General features: G+C 45.2%; 1 protein-coding gene across 1 annotated transcript in view; it reads right to left on the bottom strand.

The window, feature by feature from the left end:
* Window positions 1-8,319: 8,319 nt before the first annotated feature.
* The window catches only part of LOC144144157 (uncharacterized), a 114,159-nt gene continuing 107,365 nt past the window's right edge, over window positions 8,320-15,113 (bottom strand). Inside the window, exon 4 of the mRNA XM_077675553.1 lies at window positions 8,320-8,331. Coding sequence (XP_077531679.1) covers window positions 8,320-8,331 — 12 coding nt within the window. The remainder of the gene's footprint in view (window positions 8,332-15,113) is intronic.

Raw genomic sequence — 15,113 nt, 5'->3', positions numbered from 1 at the left:
TCGTTGCAGCTGTTTGGACAGGAACAACCTGAGGAGCATAAGTGAACATAAAGGGGAAACAGGCGGGGGACATGGCTTAGCCTTCACGGGAGTGGGTCAGTTTGTTTGTTCGTCATTAATAAGTGCGCAAATATCCAGTTTTGCGTCTTTGTGGACGCGCTATCCTGTACTGTGGAGTGATCTTCGAGGTTGACAAGCTTGCTTCCACTTGAATGCGCATCAGTCCTGAAGAAACAGTTCGCCCTGCTTCAACTGGCTTTTACTTCTCTCGCTTTTTTTTAATGCAGGTATTGCACATTGCCCCCTCGTGCAAGGCTTGCGTCACTGCAGTGCTAAGATGCGCTTTTGCATTGCAGTTTTTCGTTTGATCTAAATGTGCTTTCGCGCCTTAGGTTAGAACTTTCGCAAACAAAACAGCGAGAGCGGTTTAAGGGTGGTAACTTAAACCGCCCAATTCGAACACGCATCAAATGGTATGGAAAACAAAATGCGAGTAGAAAATGAACATAAATCACAACAGCCAGAGGCCAATGGAAATATCTAAACCGTCGTGTGCATTGGAATTTTGCGCTCTAGTTAAGGTAGCCAAAAGTAGATTTAAAGCCACATCGTGAGATTTCCGGGCTTCACGGCTGCTTCTTCTCGTTTAGTTCCCCTCAGTTTTGGTTGATTTTGAGTGATGCGTAAATCTAAAAACAGTGAGACCTACGTCAAAAAACATAATACAAAACGTGGTCCAGAGGAAGCGTTAAGGGCTCAAAAGGTTTTCCTTCGATATCGCAATCCCAGATTGTAAATTATTGCAGCTAGGCATAACGTAAATGTAATTCAGTTCGCTGTAGTACGAAGTATGGTTAGTCCTACCATATCGTTATGCCTGCAGCTCGTCATTTGTGATCAAGGAACTGATCAATAACTTCAAATTGTGTCTCAATGCGACGATCCACAGCTCGGGTGAGGTGTGCCGCTCAAAAAACTTGATGCCGCCCAAGAGCGTCTAAAGCACCGCTGAAATGTAGCGCGCACAGTTACGTTTAGTCGTCGCCAGCAAAAACCCGCCGTGGCGCGGTAGTTTGCAGAAAATTCTCACGGGCGTGGAAAAAACTTTTTCTCGTATTTTTTTCAGACAAATATGACAAATTCAAAAAAATGCGATCGCTTACTGATCTATAAAAGTCCGACATACTTCTAAGCCATTAGATGTCTCATCAAGCGCGAAAAATACCGTAGTTACGTGCGACTACACGAATGAAACCAGATTACGGCCGCTGTAAAAAGAAAATAAGTAATTAAAATATACATAAAAACTCATTTGGGTTGGAATGCGCTTTTAACCCGAGCCGCCAGAGCCGCATCCAAGTGAGGTAACTGCAGCGCTAACCCGGTACCGTGCCAGGACGACAAGAATTATCCCGATGCGTGCCGCATGACAGCTGCACGGGACGGCGAAGCCGGCGCGATACAGCAGTCTTACGATCGCTGGCTTTCGCCTTAGATTGACTTAAGAGGCTGAAGTGCCGGATGAACTTTTACATTAACACTGCAATTAATAAAATTGTTCCATGTTATATCACAAAAGCCTCAGAAAATCTTCCGATGGTAAAATCTCCGCACGATTTCACATAAAGCATTGATTTCAGAAAAACTGGCGGAGCTGGCATTATTGGTGCAAGGCTGGAGAAAAAACAGAGGTGGTGACCCCTCTCCCTTCGTAGAAGACACGGCTATTGCACCTCAAACTTATTCCTGGACTTGGTGCGGAGAGTCCTTCATGAATGACCGGCCGGTATCGTTTCGTCTGCAGGCTTTCACATCTCTCCCAAGTTCATTCATTCATATATTGATTTATCCCTCTTCTGTACCGGATTCATTTTCTGGTCAATCTAAGCACGCAGCGCTCGTAAACTGGCCAGGCAGTTGGTGAAACTGCACGTTTCAATTACATTTCATGAAAAGTAACGCAATACTTTCGCATATACACTGAACAGTTCCCAGTGCATGAAACACAACAAAACATAAAACGCACACAAAAAACGAGAGTTTTCTTGTTCCCGAACATTCATTAAAACTAATTAAATGTTTCAGTAACTCTTATGAAATGAATATATTTATAGCACACTCACTTATAAGAATACAATTCCATACGACTTCGAAAGCGTACTGACATAGTGTAACATGAGTATAAACAAATTGAACACAAGGCGGTAAACAAAGTCCCACATGTCAAGTGCCATTACTCAGTGTTTATTAATCCTGCCCACCAATTTCTAATTACTTCCTTGAGTGTCCGTTTCATGGTTGTCGTACGTATTTCATCAGTTATTTAATTGAATACTTCAGGAACATAGTAGTCCCGTACTCTTTTTGCATAGTTAGTGTAGACTCATGGTTATCCATACCTCCCGGTTTTTCGCAGTGCCACACTCTGTTTTACAGCAACTCTAAACTCTTTGTGAAAAAGTGATTATTCAACATTACAGATTTAAACAGTACTTTGACTGGTAGTACACCCAGGACTTGGTATTTTTCCTTTGTACCAACGCTAACTAACGCAGTACCGCACGTTATGCTTTGGACTAGTTTTCGAATTGCTGGATTAATTAAGTCTTTTTTTGTTTTCTAAGCCGTATAATGTGATCCCATACGAGAGTAAAAATTCAGCTAGTGCCTTATGCACTGTAAGCTTAACTTTGAACGGAGCACTACCTCGGAGGTGATACATCATTGGAGCAATCGACTTTAGTTCCTTACATACATGTTTAACGTGGCTTTGCCATGTTAGACAGTGATCAAAACACATACCTAAATACTTTACGGTAGTTTCAAGTGGTAAAGGTAGACAGTGGCAGCGGTTCCAGTCAAAAGAATGTAAAAAATTCTGCTACTTATGGTTAAAACTCCATGTGGATTCATAAAGCTGAGCAGCTTTGTTTTCTGCCTATTTACCAAAATACAATTTCCTGAAAACAATCAAATAATGCCAATATATCGCTTTATAGGCGTTAAAACCGTGTATCAACGTGGCTAACATCCATAGTAATTGCTGTGTCGTCCGCATGCTGAAACATTTTTGAATTAATGGTAGAAGGCCGAGGTCTGTAACATAAATGTTAAAAAACAATGGCCGTAATTTAGTGCCATGAGGCACTCCATATTTTAATGGCTCAAAACTGCTATATGTTTCTCCTGAAATCTGTCAGTGAAGTACCTTGAAAAAAATTTTGAAAAATGCCCCCTAAACCCTAGGTATTGCAACTTCTTTACATAATATTGTGGTCTATGGTATCGAAAGCCTTTGTTAAATCTAACATTAATGCCAGATCCACTCGGTACTTTCTATCGAACGGTTGATGCAATCGGATAACTCTTCTAACAGGGAAGTTGTATTTTCTTTGGTGTAAAGCCGAATTCAGCATTATTATTCAGTAAAAAACGATCGCAGAATTAAAGTAGCCCAAATGCTACGTACGTCTCTATTATGTGTGCAAGCGCTCAAAGGATGTAAATGGGTCTGTAAATTCCGCAGTCACTCTTTTTTTCATATTTGTAGATTGGCCTAACAACAGAGATCTTCATTTTTTCGGTATATCTCCAGTGCGGAATATTTCATTTATTATTTTTAGCAGGACTTCTTTAAGCATCTTAAAGTCACTGTGCAAGTCTTGATTACGGATCCTATCGAAACCCGGTGGCTTCCATCCCTTGAAATTGTTGATAATATTTCACGATTCGACTTCGCATATATCTGGAAGAAAAGTCATGTTCGCGCTTGTGCGTTTAGGCTTGTACTGGGTTGGCTTATCGCAATGCTTGTCCTAGATTTTCTGCCTCATGCAAGAATGTGCCATTGAACATATCACAGAGTACTTTCTCGTCTACCGTGGGGAAGTTCTTTTTTATCGTGTCTTCAACGCCTGCGAGTTTTGATCGGCACATTAGGCCATTCACCAAGTTCCACGTATTCTTTACATCATTTTTATTTATCGAAAACTGTTGTGATAAGTACCTTCTTTTCGCAAGCCGCAATTTTCCCGTCACCAAGTTTTTCAGTGAACAGTATTCTCCTCTTTTCGTGGCATCCTCAGGATCTTGTTTTTCTGCCATGCCTAGTCCTTCAAGTAGCACAATTCTGTTATATCTGGGGTGATCCATTTGTTGTCAGGCTTTCTCTGCCTTATCTTCCCCGTTTTAGTGGAATCATCATATATCCTGCTGAGTGTTTCCATAAATATGCTGTACATAGTTAAGTGGTCGAGTACTAAAAGTGCACGCCAGCTTGTATTTCTAATTTTCGCGTCAACTCTTGCATTATCTCTAAACGGTCTTGTAAACAATATTTTTTTGTTAATTGGTTTTCTGGCATGATTGATGACAGGACAAAATATAGGTCAGCTAATTTAGATTTAATGACTCCTGATGTGTACCGCTCGTTAGGCAGGCGAAGGATTTTATGGTCAATGCATGATTTACAAATTTTTGAGCCCAAGCATTCCTTTCTGTAATACTATTTTATTACTTAATATAATCCATGTTCGGCTACCAAACTGAGGTAACAACTTTGTTATCTTGGATGATGTCAATGTTCATGTCGCAAACTAAAATCAGGTGTTTCTCATTTATATACTTGTTCAGTAAAGCCTGCAGTTCTTCAATGTATTTGTGCGGATTCAAGTTAGGGGGCCGGTAAAGAACGCACAGAATGTATGTGGTGTCGATTTTACTGATCGACAAGGTAACCGGCTCGGCAATACCAAATTTTACGTCAATATTGCATGATAACCAGCCGTCTTTCACGAACACCAAAACACCGCCACCGTGTCGATTTTCACGGCATACGGCATATTGTGTATAACCCCTGAGGCAATACAAGGTTAGTCTCTCCACCTTGATGTTTATTTCGGATAGCGCAATGACATCCACATCAGGCATTGTTCGCAAATACGCACACAGTTGCCCAATTTTTCTGCAGGCTACGAATATTCACGTGTAGCAATCTTAGCACTTCATGCAGCGTTTTTTCCTTGCGTGTTTCAAGGACATGCTTGTCCCGTTCACTGACGGATTCAAACGACCAAATTAGGTTAGTTTTGCAAGGTCATTCGCTGCATTCATGCTGCCGCCTCTTCTTTTTTGACCAGAACCTCGCCGTTCTTTGTCTATGCAAATATGCACCCATTCTCTTCTGCCTGATGTCGAGTCTGCCAAAACAAATGTCATTGGGATTTGGTGAAATTGTCGTTCAGACATATTTTGTCAGCCTGAAGTGTTTTCTTTTTGGTTATCCAACTCTCTTTCGTTGCTTGGTCCGTGAACCTGACTATAATTGGAGTGACTTGGCGCTATTTCAGCCTATGCACTGCTTAAACTGAATTCCATTCCGCCGCCTTAATTTCCATTTTACCGCTCAGGTTCACCAAGACCTGGAAGAAATCTTCCTTTGGCGATTCGGCTATGCCATGAATCTTAAGATTTTTTCGGGGCAAGTACTGCTCAGCACTTTCTATGCTGTCTGTCATGCGAGCGATTTCAGCATCCTTTTCTCTCAGCTGCTGCTCAAATTCCTCGGTTTTACCACGAAAGCGTTATTCGGCTCATTTTACGATTTCCACGGGCCTGCTAGCCATCCGCTATCAGCCGTGCCTATGAAGCGTCCTCGGAAATACGTCATCGGTGCCATCCTGAAGCTACGACTGAGGCACAGAGGTGCGACTATTCGCCTACAACAAGAATATGACACAACGGCAACTGAAGTGTGGAGGGAGGAGGAGAATAATACGACGGTGGAGATAGAAGAAAGGACACGCATTTCCAGCAGATGCCGCGCCTGCGCAGTAAAGTTTTTTTCTACGCCCTGTCGGTGATAGCATGGCTCGGCAGATACAGCCGCCAGTCGTGTCCGAAACTGGAGCCATCACAATAAAAGCACCTCTCCACGCGTCAATAAAAATTTCAATTTTGGGTAATTTTCGTGCCAAAGCCAGACCTGGGCTGCGAGGCACGCAGTAGTGGTGGGCTCCAGATTAATTTCGACAATCTGGGGATCTTTAACGTGCACTGACACGTCAGAAACACTGGCGTTTTCATTTTGGGCTTCCATCAGGAAAACTGCTGCCGGCGCGGGAATCGAACCCGCGTCATAGGGCTCAGTAGCGCAATGCCTTACCCACTGAGTCACCGTAAATGCCAGCCCCAGGATTGGGTGACCAAACTCAAACAGGTGTTATGCGGAGTGTTTTATGATGAGAGGGTTATGGTTTTTAGGCGGAAAGGACGTGAGGCAGGTTTGGCGACCGACAAAAGACGTGATATAAGGAAAGGCTATATAAAAAGAACTACAAAAAAGAAAACCAGCATTAGCTGAGACGTCCACTCCCTACGAAAGGAAGCCCTACCCACAAAACAGTTCGGGCTCACGTTCTGGAAGTCGATGGCTGGCTCGATACGATGGCCGGTGGCGCCGTGACCTTGAAGTTGGCGCTGGCCTTTGCGAAGTGGTGAAGGGCTGCTAGCCCTCGACCAGCAGAGAACTCGCCGATTAGCCCGTTCTTCCTGCCTCCGACATGCCACTTCCCTTCCGCCTCGTTATTCCGACACCGGCACGAGCGCTTCGTCGTGTTCACTTTTGTTGCTCCGGCAGCTGCCTCTTCAAAGCGCCTCCTCACGCCAGGAGGCAAGGAATTAACGCCGGTCACTCAGAAATCAAGAAAAGCGTACAATATGAGCAGAAACCAACTGAAATAAAACCCAATGTATAGCGTCTAATACATAAAGTTTCCAACCATTTCTACATTATCTCAGTTCTCTTTCCGGCGCAAGCTGTATTTGACAAACGATAAAAGGCACCACGGGGCAAAGTTAAAAGTCACCCTGAAAATAGTTACGGATATCCCCGCAGACAGCAGTCACGTAATATTGCTCGGCGTGCCGTAAATTCAGGCGGCCGAGCCGGCTTCGCAATCACCAAGAAAAAGAAAATCTTTAACCACTTGCACACATTACGAAACACCTAACCAACTGAAGAGCAAGAATTAGAGGTGAAATGATGACACTCGTGAAGCCCTTGAACACAAGGCGGATTTTACTGAGCGTACCGTGCCATTGTAACTTACCCGCAGCGAAGAATGTCCAGTGAACACCATCATCAGGACAGCATAGAAGGCAGCCCTCCACCTCCCAATTTTTAGCGCCAGACGAACTGACAGCTGGTGGGCCAGCGGTTTAATAGAATGGGCAAACAGAAACGAGTCTAAAAGAAGCGGAAGGCCTTTAGCTCTATATGGGGACGAAGTGAGAAAATCTTGAGCAAAGAATAAATTTGGGCACCGCCGCACAACAGCGTGTGAATGCCTTCATCGTGCAATAGACTTGTACGTCTGTTGATGATGTTGCCATTGAATAGGTCCCAAAATTGTGTCTTTAAACGTATTTGAAGAAACCAAACAAACCGTTTGCCTTGTATCCAGGGCGTGGCTCGGAAAACAAACTTTGGCTGGGTCCTCGTACGGAAGACAGGACCCTCCCTCCCCCACAGGGAATGATCGAGTGCACGCCATCACGGTCATGTCACCGATCCAGCGGCTCCGCTAAAAAAAACTCTCTAGCAAAAACATGCACTGAAACCTGCGCAAGGAAATACAATGTGTCGGTATAAGCTAATTCAGGGAAAATGAAATGTCACGAGAAGAACGTATGCACCCAATGTGGGATCTATGATAGCAGTGTGTAGCAATTGTCTTAAGTGGCTATACTGGCAACCTTTGTTGCAGTATCTTGCTCTACAGAGTGTGTGCACAGGTCCTTCGCCGAAGGATCGAGGCGTCGGCGGAGAGAGAGTGCCTGCTTGGAGAACGCCAAAATGGCTTCCGTCGGAGACGATGCATAGCTGACAATCTCTTCATCCTCACTCAGTGCATGGAGCTGGCCAGTGCTGAGGGACGGCAGTTGTACACAGCCTTCCTAGTCCTAGAGAAGGCCTATGACACGGTCCAGCACGCTACGCTCTGGGACGTGCTGCTCACCAAGGGTCTCCCCGAGGAGGTTGTTAGGCGGCTGCAGGCTTTGTACACCGACACCGAGGTGGTGGTGTAGTGGCTAAGCTCCTACTCTAGACCGGTCCCCATTGGAAGAGGACTGAGACAGGGGTGCCCGCTGTCCCCCTTGCTCTTCATGCTCTTGCTGGGTGATCTTGAGAAGGACTTGGAAGGAACTGAAAGCAGTTTCGACGTCTCGTACATGGAGGACGGATGGACAGTCAACCAGCGTCTCCCAGGCCTGATGTACGCCGACGACATTGTGGTGACAGCGGGCTCTCAGGAGGGGTTACAAGAGCTCCTGCATCGGTGCACAGGGCAGAGAGAACATTTGGGGCTGCGGTTCAGTGCCCGTAAATGTGCGGTACTCCGATGGGGGCCGGACGAAGGAGAGGGAGATGTGGAGCCTGTGATGCTACAGGGCAAGGCACTACCGTATGCATCTTCATACAAGTACCTCGGAGTTGTTTTCTCGACGGAGGAGGACTATCTGTCAAGGTACGAACAACTGCTACGAGAGAAAGCGCGGAGAGGACAGAATGTGTTGAAGGCCATAATTCTGTGGTCCTTCAACCGTATGGAGGTGATCCGAAGTTTGTAGAAGGCGGCAATGGTTCCGGGCATTACATACGCCGGTGTGGTTCTATGCCCCTAGGCTGCCACAAAAGAGTACCTGGAACGTCGCCAGAGGGAGGTGGGAAGGCTGGCCCTGGGGTCGCACCGCACCACACCGAACGAAGCGGTGCAGGGCGACATGGGGTGGTCGTCTTTCGCGGCCCTGGAAGCGACAGCAAAGCTCTCATTTGAAATGCGAGCTTGGACCTTGAGGGAGACGAACTGGGTCTACCTAGTGCGTCGGTGTCTTCTTTACATGGCACGGTCCACGCGCTGGACGAAACGAGTGCGAGCGTTGTCGGAAACGTATGGAGTGCCACTACCAGCCCTGTGTAACCTAAAGGACACAACCATGACAAGGGCCAAGGTGCGTGAGCGCGTATCGCAGGTGGAAACCCAGCAGTGGGCCGGCAGGGCCGCAGCCAAGCCAGCGCTACATTTCTACGTCGCCGACAAGAGAGAGATACGTTGTGAAGGCTTCTATGACAACGCAAGCGGGAGTGGCCTTCTGTTGGAAGCGCGATCTGGGACGCTGCGAACAAGGCGGTGGCAGGTGTCATGTGGGACGGCGGAGCGCGCCATCTGTGAACTCTGTGGCAAAGAAGAGGAGTCGATAGAAGACGTCGTGCTGTCCTTCCCGCGGCTGGAGCCCCAAAAGCCCAGTGGGGTGTCGCTGGAGCAGGCATTGGGGTTCGGACAGACCGGGCCGTTAGGGGACGCGGCGGCAACTAGTGATGGACGTGATCGAGAAGCAGTGACGGACATAATCGACCGTGCTAAGCGTAGACTGGATGTGTGGAGGGGCCGGACAATGGCATGGGTGGGAAGCAACAAGGGGGGGGGGGGCAGGTGTAGAAGTGTAATCAACCTGCTATGACACTCACGGGTGTTCTCAGGGAGTGTCAACCCGTTTCAAAGGGTTGACACTTAAAGGGTTGACAGATCCAATCCAATTCAATCCAATCTTACTTACATGAAGGATTACCTACAGGATAAAGCGGACGTTGGAGCCATCCTCTTGGCAATCCCAATAGCTGAAGTAGCAAACAGCCGCGTAACATCAATATTTATTTCTTTAATTCTCTCTGTATTTATTTATTATTTATAAGATACCTACATCGCCACCAGGGCATTTTTGTAGGGGGGACATGCAACATGTACGGAACAGAGTAGACAAATACATTTATACATCCATACACTTTTCCAAAAGCACTTATTAATATTGGTTAAAAAACGAACACATATTCATCATAACTGGGAAAAAAAAGATGGTTGTTTTGTAGGCTAACCAATTCCTCTGACAACATATTCCAGTCACGCATTGTTCTTAAAAAAAAAGAATTTGCAAAAATATTTGTTCTGCGGGAATACTCTAGCACTTTTGGTGGATTATCATGACGCAGTGATATGTAGTTCGGCTCGAGGGGATACTGTTTTAAATGCAGAGCATTTCTTTAACTCACGATGTCACCCGGCGTTCTCGGCGTTGGCGTGCCTCGGCGTCCGTAACAGCCGTTCCAGGTGCGCCCTCTCCCGCATCACGCTACCCTCCTCGCTTTCAACAACAGGTCCGCACCCCTCCCCCTACAATATATAAAAAAATAATACTTACCGGCGCCTGGTTTCCATCCCACGACCCTGCGGGCGGAACGCAAGGTACATGGTGCTCTTCCCACTGCGCCAAAAAACCGACACAGAATGAAAGGCTACGAACGCGCCTTATATCCTTGACTCATTCAAACTACATCAAGAAGCTGCTGATACAACCCATTCACTACCACCAACTCCCCAAACACTAAACGTTAACGCAATACACCCACCCCCTATGCGAAGCATTTACTCGAGTCCCCCTCGCGGGGAGATGGGCACTTTACCTCTACCCCTCAAGGGTTCTTTCGCGACCGTTGGTGTCACCAGAAACCAGAAAACTCCAGAAACAAATAAAAGAATTTACTGGAACCGCCGGGAATCGCACCTGGAAGTAATAGACTAACAAAGCGAAAGCCCGTTGTCTTACCGATTAGCTACGAGCGCACGCGAAGACTCGGAAGACAGGTGGTGTACTCACCAAGCACATCTACGGGTTTACCCCCTGCGTTCTCGCTTAATGCCACGTGAAAGCGTCACGCGACCACTCACACCCGTCTAGCGGCCCTGTAAGCACCTTGCTCATGTGCTAAGAGTAACAAAAATTAAAGGAAGCTCACACCAATGCACTGCATCTCACTTCTAGTCCGCCAATGTGTTATAACGCCTGTGGCCTCCAGTGTTCACGTAAACAATCACAGCTCCTTGTCGTCCGCCCTCACGCCAAACCAAGGAATACATTCAAATACTCCTTGATGGCCAGGCCTTCACTCCAAGGCCCAGCATCAAGATCCTGGGCCTACATCTCGAGGCTAACACCAAGAGTGACGTCTCCTTGCAGCACCTCAAAAACAGCATTAATCTAATCATACACATGATCAGGCGAGTTGCCACCAAGAAGCGAGGCCTAAAAGAATCCGGTACCTTTCGATTAATTGAAGCATTTTTGTCGATGCCGGTGTAATTGTAGTAAATGCAGTGGAAAAATTTTAACCTTAACTTTTTACGTTTGGACTGGAGTGGTTCCTAGCTAAGGGTAGCTCTAATCGCCGAGATGCTAGCAAAACGTCTGTAATTATTAGTAACGAAACGCGCTGCCTGCTTTTGCAGCTTTTCTAATCTTTCGATGACCCACACCAAGAGTACTTGGTGTGAGTCACACACTACACACGCAAATTCAAGTATAGATCGGACATGTATAAAATACAGTGTTTCTTTCACTTCTCTAGATACATCATTAAAGTTTCTACGGATAAAATATAACATTCTACTGGACTTTGTAATTATGTACTCTACATGTTTATTCCACTTGAGTGACTGAGTTAAGTATACACCTTAGAATGTGTACTCTGTGACGCTAGGGATTATTCTATCTTTTATTTAATAACTTGTTTGGGTCATAGCTCATTTTCTTGTAAACCGGAGGTGATTACATTTCTCTATATTTAGGTCATGCTCCATCCGTCACACCACCGAGCGGCCGCTTCTAAGGCATTTTGTAGCGCGTATGGGTCGTTTAGTGAATTTATCTGCCTATAAATAACACAGTCATCAGCAAACAATTTTCTTTCGGGAGTAATGTTTTCTGTTATATCATTTATATAAAATGAGAACAATAACTGTCCCAGTACGCTACCTTGGGGTACGCCAGAACTCAGCGCAATAGAGCTAGATTTATTACTATTGAAAGCCACACGTTGCACAATGAACAATGAGCAATGAACTTTATTGGTATGATGTACATAGTACACAAAGCCGGAGGCCGGCAGAAAAAGCCATCTCAACGACAGCTTGACGGAGCTGCGGGCCCCCGTTTTCGCACCAGTGTACAACAGTGTTCTACAGTACATAAAAAATAATAAGCCACGTAGAAACATGGCATCCCTTGCGCCATTGAAAGAATTAAAAAAAACATACACAGCAACAACAACAACAATAACAATAAGAAGAGAAGGAAAAGAAAAAAGAAAGAAAAAATATGTACTGAAAAAGGTAAATCGTTCAATACAGGACCTCAAGGAAAATGTGAGCCCACTACAAATAGTCATGCCTTCCGTACCAACCATACACAAAAAAATGTACACCGATGGATGTACTAAATCAGTCATACATGTGCTGGCAGGCGTCCCACAATTGGGGAAAAGCCCGGACGACGGCGCAGAGCAGGTGCCTCGAGAGGAAGAAGAAGATGGAGACCGGGCCAATTTCCCTTAGAGGGTGTGTGCCAGCGAGGGGAGGATCATCATCATGGAGGGCTGGCATGGGAAGTGGAGCGAGCGGCGGAGGTTCCGCGGGGCAGCTGGACAAAAACGACGGGCAGGCGGTTCGAGGCCTTCGTGGCTTTCGAGGTTCGAGGTTCGTGGTCGCTCCAGCGGGGTGATGTCCACGGGCCTGTGACACGGAAGAGCGACGTCGCCGTTCGGGAAGCTGTTGGATCGCTGCGACGTCCCTGGGAGCCGCAGTTCCGAGGCAAGGCCTAGCGAGCGAAGCCAGCGGCGCGTGACTCAGCGGAACCGCCACCGGTCCGCCGTCTTCCAAAACCCTGCGGCGAGGACGTCGACGCCGTGGCGACAGAGCGCCATCACTGTGGGACAGAGCCGTGAGCGTGGCGTTGACTATTTTTCTTTACCTGCTTCTCTCCCGAACTCTAGTTGGTCGGACCTGTTTATATTTTTTTTCGCTTGTGTGCGCGTTCCGTCCCCAATATATTCACTGTTGAATTATCTGTTCAAGACGATGGCATCAACTTCCTTGTGATCTTCCTCCGCGAGTCACACACCCGTTTGCTTAACCCCAACGTCCTCACAATACATATAGATTACCTTTATAATACAGGCATAAAGATTTATATTACTCTACAATTTATATACAGTACACTATACATATATAATTACACAAATCATTCAATAAACGACCGAAAGGCAATATGAAGTGGTTATAAATCGCCATGATTAGCGTACTCAGACATATTCACTATAGCGGACACTCATAGGCATGCGCGAGCTATTATATTGTGTCAATGTAATTATTTGCATGAAAGTACGTATTGCATTAAAAGTGTTGCTTTGCAGCTGAAAGTTAAGTTCGTGTAAAGCATTTAGTAGCCTCCGGAGCACGTTTCCTAAGATATGTCGCCCTTATGTCGCTCAAGTTTTAACGTTCCAAATTTCGCAGTTTCGCGTTTTATAACGCTGACAATTTCTTTCAAGGTTGGCAAGTTCTGTCAGGAATACATGTTTCGTCTTTATTTCTTGTTTATAGGCTTTCGTAATTTTAAGTTGAACATCTTCTCAAAAGGCATTACATTGTACTTTTCAAACAACGGGTAGGTGTGATGATGTGAAGGCATGTCCTCTACAGCACGTAGAAACCTTTTTTGTAGAGAATACACTTTTTATATGTTTTCTTGACTAGTGGATGCCAAAACTAGATGGCAATAGTTTATTCTTGAGAAAAATAAAGAGTTTCAAATTAATATCATTATATGTCTCGAAAAGATCAGGCGATTCCGGTAAACTAGCCCCACTATTTGAGATAACTTACTTGATATTGTGTCGATGTGCTGGTTCCAAGATAGGGTTTCCTGGAAGACACTCCGAGTGTTTGAATGTTGGGTACAATATGAACCGGGGTCGAATTCAGCAGTTTTTGTTGCGTTAATGTTACTTTCTTATTTTGGCTTATGAATAGTGCAGATTTGCCTTTGCTCGTGTTTATTTTAAGATGGTTTTTCTCAGTCCAGCTATTTAGATTTTCTAATAGAAAATTTGCTTCGCCAACTAATTCGTTCGCCGAATTTCCTTGTAAAAATATTCTGGTGTGGTCACCATAAATAATAAATTGAGAGCTAGGGCGTCCAGGTTGTTATGTATCCAAGTACAAATTTTAGGGTTAATATTCAGGGATGCAAGGTTATTGTCCAGAAGGTTATCAGGTACGTTATAAAACGCCTTTGTAAAATCTAGAAAGATTGCATCAACTTGCGTATCATTATCGAGGGCCTGTGATATGTAATGTTGAAATTCTACAAATTGAGTATTGCATGAAACTCCACAGCGAAAGCCATGCTGAGAAGGTGTAAGGTAGTTGATGGAGTTGAGCCGTTGAAATATTGCACTATATATAATATGTTCTAAGAGTTTACAGCAAATTGAAGTCAAAGAAATCGGTCTATAATTTTTCACATGTTTTCTATCCGCGGACTTAAAAAAAGGCGTTACATTTTTAAGTAACGCCTTGTCACTTGAGTCAGGGAACAGTGCCTGACTCAAGTGACATTTTGTAAATAATAGCTAAATACCTGGCAATAACGCCATTGCACTCATTCAGTACAAATGACGATAGCCCATATGGAACAGATGCCTTAGAAGTGCCCCGTTCACGTAAGAGGCGATCTATACCATAAACATCTATAATGCTACCGTGCGTAGAGTGGGTTACATCACTAACACACGACGGTAAAAGAGCAGTTGACGTTTCTTCTGAAAAAACAGACTAGAAAAATGCATTGAATGCTTCCGCCAGTTCAGCATTAGTTTGCACAGTGGTACCATTCACTGATATCGACTGTATAGAAATCTTATATTTCTTGGTTTTCTTTAAATATTTCCAAATCTGTTTCGAGTTTCGCTTAAGGCCAATGTTCAACTGGCCAAAAAATAGACTCTTAAAGGGTATCAGACTGTCCGCTGCAGGCAGAATAGCTAAACAATTTGGGAATATACTCCAGTCCATAATGAATAAAGTTAATGACGTCACTAGGACACCCGGGCACAAGGGTTTGAAGAGATCGAGGCGGTGACCAAAACGTCCGCGAACTCACACACCCCCTGGTGCAAAAACCAGTGGCGCTGGGGCCTAGTGCAAAACATGATATCGTAT

This window comes from Haemaphysalis longicornis, unplaced genomic scaffold, assembly GCF_048455015.1.
Source record: "Haemaphysalis longicornis isolate Haplotype H1 unplaced genomic scaffold, Haemaphysalis longicornis Haplotype H1 scaffold_1, whole genome shotgun sequence".
NCBI classification, from domain to species: domain Eukaryota; kingdom Metazoa; phylum Arthropoda; class Arachnida; order Ixodida; family Ixodidae; genus Haemaphysalis; species Haemaphysalis longicornis.
Note: the sequence above shows the minus strand (reverse complement) of the source record. Positions and strands in the feature narration are given on the sequence as shown.